The 7,406-nt window shown below is 46.6% G+C and overlaps 2 protein-coding genes across 2 annotated transcripts; one reads left to right on the top strand and one right to left on the bottom strand.

The window, feature by feature from the left end:
* The first annotated feature begins 968 nt into the window (after positions 1-968).
* On the top strand, positions 969-2,255 carry LOC119406830 (uncharacterized). Its single transcript, XM_037673564.1, has one exon. The coding sequence runs from the start codon at positions 969-971 to the stop codon at positions 2,253-2,255; it is 1,287 nt and encodes a 428-aa protein (XP_037529492.1).
* Positions 2,256-4,897: 2,642 nt separating this feature from the next.
* On the bottom strand, positions 4,898-7,142 carry LOC119406829 (piggyBac transposable element-derived protein 4). Its single transcript, XM_049419952.1, has 2 exons — positions 7,059-7,142; positions 4,898-6,847 (listed from the first exon to the last, which is right to left on the bottom strand). The coding sequence occupies exons 1-2, from the start codon at positions 7,063-7,065 to the stop codon at positions 5,253-5,255; spliced, it is 1,602 nt and encodes a 533-aa protein (XP_049275909.1). The 5' UTR covers positions 7,066-7,142; the 3' UTR covers positions 4,898-5,252.
* Positions 7,143-7,406: the final 264 nt, after the last annotated feature.

The raw sequence follows: 7,406 nt of genomic DNA, 5'->3' as shown, positions 1-7,406 counted from the left end.
ACAGGGGTCGAAACCATGACTTCTCGGGCCGCTACGATGGCTGGCGGGCGTTTAGCTCACTGAGCTGCCGCCAAACACATAGCGGTGGCTATATGATCGCGCCTTTTATTTTTCACACTTTTATCTCGCAGTGCTCTTGGATGGACGGATGCTATGAGCGTCCACTTTGTATCGGGGCGTTCACATGTGTGCCACCAGGCTCGAAAAAAAAAACGCGCCGATGCTACGACCGTCCCATTCGGCACGTTTCCAATAGAAGTGTAATTTCCTCAACGCTTTAACGCACCGCGAGGTTGTGGCTTTAGCGCAAGCCTCGCTCACAGCATCCATCCATATAGAAAAATAGCTCTCTGACGCTCGCCTGACAGTCGCACCGCGTTCCCGGCTCACGCTGTGAAAGTTAACGGCCAGGCTACAGGGAAGACACGACGTTCGTAGCGTTTCTCTTCGCGTTTCACGAAGTTTTGATGCTTTAACCCGCAAGGGTTAATTCATGATCATGGGCGGTAGTCGTCGGTACGGAGATGTGCCACTAGGCGTCAACGTGGCTGCGTCCACATCAAGCGGTGCTATATCTGCCAAACAACAGAAGACATTGTACAAGCTCTTATATACCAATGCACTATATACAATCAAGTACTTCTGTGACGACACGTTTCACTTTCGTGTTACACCGATTCCTATGGCAGAGGGATCATCCATATTTTTTGTTCTTTTTTCGTTCCACATCACGTGTGGGTACAGAAAGGGGCTATTCTGTAGTGCGCGTCTCAAGGGCAGTTTTCAAGTTGAGAGAAAATGTAGGAGCGTTGCCTGATACAAAACACGCTCAAGCTCTTCCAAGATCTGCGTACCACCAGCGGTAAATGGTGAACATACCTCGCCGTTATTTCGCCGGCGCATACATGGTGTGTGGATGAGTTGTGGCAGAGAAGACGAAGACGACGTTCCGAACGGTTGCGTCTTTCATGTTCTCCGCTTCAAAGGATTCATCGGCCTTAGGCCGAGGTGCTGCTCAGGCCTCAGCTAGCAGTAATGACTACCGTGTTGTGCTTCCCCGCCTGCCTTCCGGTAAGCTGGTCGTCAACTCCGTTTTTCTATATGCAGACTTAGCTGGTCGCCCATACCGGGCTCAGGACTTCAGAGACGCCCTTCGGGATGTCATCGACATAAAGGAAATCAGTTCTATAGGCCAGTTTCAAATGTCACACGTGTGGATGGTGACGTGCAAGTCAACGCTAACGAAAACAAAGCTTGTGACACGTAGTGAACTCTTCGTAAAAAGCCGGCGATGCCTTGTAATCGACCCGGAACCCACAGAAGTGAAGATGAAGCTTCTATGGCTTCCCGAACATTTGGAGGATGCCTACATTCGAGAGGCGCTACAGGCTTTCGGGAAAGTCAGGACAATAACAATGGAAAACTGGAAAGTGGCAGACATGGAAGAAATGCGGACTCTTAATCGTGATGTGGTATTGTCCCTCGCCGATGGAGTTCGAGTGGGTGACATTCCACACCTTCTTACTGTCTGTGGAGTTCAGAGCCTCATACTGATTCCTGGTCGCCCGCCACTTTGTCTACGTTGTAACAAAGTTGGACACATCCGTCGCAACTGCAGAACTCCCCGCTGCGATGACTGTCGACGCTTCGGTCATGCCACCGAGGATTGCGTGGTGACGTACGCTAACAAATTACGGCAACGCACGCAGCAACAAGAGGATAGCTTACAAGAACATATTATGGATGCCACGGAGGTTTTGGATGCGACAGGCGACTCTCCGGCTACAACCGATGCGGATGGATTGAGCAAAATGCCCCCTGAAGGCACGCGAAAATTGCACCCTGATACGGCTGCGGGAAGTGCCACGTGCGAAGTAACAAGAGACCCATCCAAACAGCAGCCCAAAGGTAACTTTGAGCAGCCTGAGGCAAAGGAGGTAGTCCCTGCGAAGAAGGCGGTTGAAGATATTCCACTTGCTTGTTCTTCAGTTCCTCAGCAGCCTTTTCATCACGGTGCAGTGTCAGAAGACGACATGCAAGGTTCTCCTGAGGCTACAATTCCTAAGCGACGCGCGACGTCCTACAGTTCGGAATCCAGCAAGGACAGCGACACTGCGAGTGTGAATAGGAAACCACGCCGTCGGCGAACTTCCAAGCACAAAGGGAAATGTCGGAGGTCACGGTCTAGGAGGCCTGGTGGAGGTTCAAGGGAAGCTTCACCGTCGTCCTCCAGGACTGACCACATGGGACAATAAGCATAACTGTAGGTAACCATCATGGCGCACTCCGAGCGACTCAACTTTGCGACTTTGAATGTACGTGGTCTTAGGTCTTCGCAGAAACAGGCGCAGCTCCGTAGACTTATCGCACGAAAGCGCCTCGACTTTGTCGCCATTCAGGAGACAAAGATCGAGAGTGACGAAGAGACTGAGAGGGCCTTACGCCCTTTCCTGTGTGACTATAATGTTTGTGTTTCACATGCAAACGGTTTATCTGCGGGCTGTTGGTTGTTTCTGCGAAAAGGCCTACCCTGTTCAGCCATTACTACCCGTGTCGATAACGAAGGCAGATATATCTGCTGTGACTTTGTATTGCAAGGGGTGCCATGGCGAATCATTAACCTATATGCGTTTAATGAGGTTTCACAGCGCCTTGATTTATTCAACAATTTATCTGGCCTAATTGCTTCTGATCGATGTACTGTGTTAATGGGAGATTTCAACTGTGTGTGTGATCCTAACGACCGCAGCAATCCTGATAGTCGACGAGATAAGAGTGGCGAGCTTTTGTCTGACATTGTAGCTAACGCAGGGCTTATTGACATAGATGCTTCGGGTCACGTAACTGCGTATACCAGACTACAGGGAGGCTCTTGTGCTCGCCTTGATCGGATTTACGTGTCATCATCACTTATCTCTCGTGAATGGTCATGCAACACTGAACCGGTTTCGTTCTCAGATCATTGCATTGTTATTGGACAAATGGGTGCCAATCGCCGAAATCAATTCCGACCACAATGGGCGCTCTGGAAGATAAACTCAGAGCTTCTGCGCGATCAGGAATTTATTTATCGAGTTAGAGCGGCGAAGATGAAATCGTTTTCTATGGGGTTGCATATATTCGCTGCTTGGGAATTGTTTAAACAAGGGGTTCGCTCAATAGCCATCGAGATTGGGTCTGTGAAATCTTACTACAGGAAGAATGAGGAAAAGACACTTCTTAAAAGCCTCTGTAACTTGTATGAGATGGAATGTGAAAAGCCAGGCGAGTACACCAATGACATCGAAAACATTAAGTGTCAACTACAACATTATGAGACTATCCGCTACAGAGGGGCACATGCTCGATCACGAAACAGGCGGACACTAAATTCTGAGCAACCGACACGTCAAGCTCTGCTAGATGAACGTAATCATGCTAATTCTAAAGCAATTCCTGATCTATATGCTAACGGAACTCTGATAACAAACACAACAGACATAATTTTTCAGTTTGAAAGGTACTATGAAGCTTTGTTTAGTGCCATTTCATGCGATTCGGATGTCGACCTAAAGGCTACTTTTGTTTCTCTTTTGAACCCATTGAATGACGATGATTGTGCTGCCATGAACAGTCCAATTACAATAAAGGAAATTGAACAGGCAATAGATCAACTACCTTTATCGAAGACACCTGGCCCTGATGGAATTTCAGCCGAGTTTTACAAAACGTTTAAAACTACTCTTTCTCCGATTTTGCTGGATATCTTCAAAACAAGCTATGACATGGAGACGCTCCCACGGTCTTTCTGTAAAAGTCATACGGTCTTGATACCAAAAAGCTCTGATAAAGAAAAACTGCGTAGTGTTGAGGGTTACAGACCAATATCGTTATCAAATGCTGATTACAATATCTTTGCGAAAGTCCTATCAAATCGGTTGCAATTTGCGATGTCGCTTCTTATTGGTCCTCATCAGACATGTGGAATTAGAGGTCGCTCCATACAAAATAATATACACGTCATGCGTGCAGTTCTTCAGTACTGCTACAGTTGTCAAAAACAGCTGGCAATGTTGCAGGTAGACCTCGCAAAAGCTTTTGATCGTGTGAGCCATTCATTTCTTTTTTCTCTCCTTGAACATGTCAATATTGGTTCCATAGTACTTAACGGAGTCAGACTTTGTTATAACGATTCTTCGACTCGTCTAATTGTTAATGGTCACCTTTCAAAATCAGTTGCTATTGGCTCGTCTGTAAAGCAAGGATGCCCAATGTCACCACTTTTGTTTGCCCTTTATCTTGAACCACTGTGTTTGAGCATAGTACAATCGCGTCGTATCCAAGGATTCAGTATATTAGGCAATGAAGTTAAAATATTAGCTTATGCAGATGATGTAGCGATCATTTGCACCGATAAACCAAGTGTTGAAAATGCGATATCTGAAATTGAGAAATTTGGCATTGTTTCTGGAGCTCGTTTAAACTCCTCAAAAAGTTTAGGATTATGGTTTGGCTCATGGGGCAGTACGCCGAACCAGTTTGCAGGGGTTAACTGGACTCGCATTCCACCAAAGTACCTTGGTGTACCACTAGATGCGTATAGATTCAGTGCACGCTATTGGAAAGAACGTGTCCCTTTGATTGAACGGCAGGCCCAGGCATTTGTTCCATATCGCCTTTCCATTTTTGGGAGAGCCGAAGCTTGTAATACTTTTTTAGCAACAAAGCTTTACTATGTGCTGCAGCTTATTCATTGTGCTAGGTCTTACGTGCAACGCTTCCATCGTATATTTGCAACGTTCATATGGTCTTCGACTTTTGAGCCCATGCGTCGTGACAACATTTTCAGACAAGTTAGTGACGGTGGTTTGGGTTTAACCCTTTGTTGGACACAGCAAAATAATAGAACTAGGCAACATTTTCTTTTAACGCATGCTTTTCTGAGGTGATTTTATTCGAAAAGAAACAAACCAGGAATTAAAATGACTATTCACAAAAAAGAAAAAAGTGGGACAGGGTATGTCCCACAGACCACATCAAGCAGATTCACAAAGTGGGACAGGGTATGTCCCACCATCCACTTCAGGCAAATCATGGGCGGCAGTGAAACGGGCCGAAACAGGCTACACAAAGGGGCACATTACACATTGTGCAGATGTATTTGCTGCGAACTTCTTTCATCTGTGTGGAGCACCACCGGCACCGCAGACGTTTACCGGTGAACTTCGGATGGTGGCCATTTCCGGCAAACCGGAGCTCGTCGGGCACCCCGGTCATGGCACGTCCGTTTTTTTCCCTTTTTTGTTGTGGTGAGCTTTCATTGTAACGTTCGATCTTCTAAAGGTGTTTTGTGCAACCAGTTGGCGACCGAGTATCAAGCGGAACTGCAGATAAACCACAGGCTCTATGAAACTCATTTGAATAAAAGCATTCACTACCGCTGCATCCAACATGAAGTAAAAAATGCGGCTCCAACAGCGCTTTGATCGGCGGTCTGCGGGGTAGGCATTTCTCTTCTGGTCGAATTTATCGACACCTCCCATCCACGTGTTGTAGTCTTTCACAACAGAGGGGCACTCAACTGCCATTTTCTTGCCATTTTGGAGTGTTCTTTGCACCTGCACACGGTCTTCTGGGTCATGGTAGTTCGACATAAGGTGTACATTCTTTGAGTCTCGCCATTGGTAGGCGACCACATCTGCCTTTCTTCTCCAAATGTAGGACCCTCTCTCGAGCTTGTTGTTTTCTTTGACTACTTGAGGTAGATCCCTCTTGTTCACGCGAAATGTACCACAAGCGAGAATGTCTTTTTCCCGAAGCACTTGAAGTAATTTTGTGGAGCTAAAAAAATTATCAAAGAATACCTGTGAACCAGCAGGCACGGCGCCATCGGTCAGGGTCAGGACAACGTGTTCACCCAAGGTTACGTCATCTGGCTTTTGTGCGCTCTTTCCTTCGTACAGCTGGAACTTTAGGAGATAACCAGTCTCGGAGTCCGCGAGAGACCAAACTTTGTAGCCCCTTTTGATTTTAGGCTTCATGGGCATGTACTGCTTCATGCTCGAACGCCCTTTGAACAGTATCATGCTCTCGTCGACGGCGAGATGACTGGATGCCGTGTAGTTAGCCAGAAACCTCTCGTTCATCATGTCCATCAAAGGTCGAACTTTGTAAGACCGATCGTAGTCCTTCGTGCCGTAATCTGGCATGAGGTCATTGTCGTTCAGGTGAAGGCAGTTGGTTATGAGCTGGAAGCGTTTGTACGTCATCACCTGCGCAATTTCTTTTACATGAAAGAAGCTGTCCGAGCACCAATACATTTGCAAGTGGTGCATGCGATTGACGCTCATCAGAATCAGCAGTCCCATGTAAGCACGAAGCTCCAAGCATGTCAGTGCCGTCCATCCTGCGCGGTTTGTTTGTGCTGCGTATAAGTTCGTTTGATCGACGATATGCTTCATAACGTCCTCATCAAAATACAGAGAGAATGTTTCAAGTACAGTGCTTCTCTGCGAAAGTTTCTCGGATCCAAGTGCACTGCAATTTGTAGGAGTTGTGGCAACAAATTTGGATGAGTCCCACTGGTTGTCCACGGTCTCGTCATCAAGCTCTTCGGAAGGCTTCTTCGATTTCTTTTGTTTTTTTCTTTTCCCAACGTAGTGTTTGCGTCGGATTCCTTTGCGCTTGCTTGTACTAGGCCCTGGTAGCGGTGGCAAAGTGTCGTCCTCCTCGCTGCTTTCATGAGGGGCAAGCACAAACTCTTCGTCTTCAGAACTTTCGCAGTACTCATCTGTACTGTCATTGCAATTGTCCGGTAAACTGAAATACAGTTCTAGAGCTTCCTCTGGGCTCAGGCGTTTTTGTTTTCCTGCGTGGGAGAAGGAAATCAGCCGATTCAGCATGCGTATCACGCCAGCGCACGCACTCCACTCAATAAGCCTAACCCTGTGGGCGCAAAAACGCGCGTGTTACACGATATTCATACATGCAAAGGTTTTTTCGTAACGCAGGGTAACTTTTATAGGCAATTGCATTTCTCAAAGCAATATTGTAGTGCAAGAAGCGAATATTTCACTTACCAGACATGTATACGTCGTTGAATTAGCTTCAAAAACAGGCGCACAATCACGAGACAGGAGCACAAGAACACAACAAAATGTAAAAGCAGCTCCTCCAGCTCCATCTCATGGCAAGGACCTAAAACTGCATAGAGTGTTTTGCACAGGGTCTCATAGATGGCGCCATATAAAAATTTCGAATATTATTTCATGTGTAAGCATTTCAGAGCGAAAAAAAGACAACTCAAAAAGTGGGACCTATGTGTCCCATCATCCATCAAAGGGTTAATACATTTGTATCTATGGCAAACAGTTTCACGCTTCTTCTTTTTCCGTGACAATTCCCATCCCATCATTCGTTCGTTCTTG

This window comes from Rhipicephalus sanguineus, chromosome 10 (assembly GCF_013339695.2).
Source record: "Rhipicephalus sanguineus isolate Rsan-2018 chromosome 10, BIME_Rsan_1.4, whole genome shotgun sequence".
NCBI classification, from domain to species: Eukaryota; Metazoa; Arthropoda; class Arachnida; order Ixodida; family Ixodidae; genus Rhipicephalus; species Rhipicephalus sanguineus.
The sequence above is the reverse complement of the archived record's forward strand: the minus strand, read 5'-3'. Positions and strand labels throughout refer to the sequence as shown.

Excerpts from the sequence above, each read along its gene's own strand:
- LOC119406830 (XM_037673564.1), top strand. The coding sequence starts at position 969 with ATGTTCTCCGCTTCAAAGGATTCATCGGCCTTAGGCCGAGGTGCTGCT.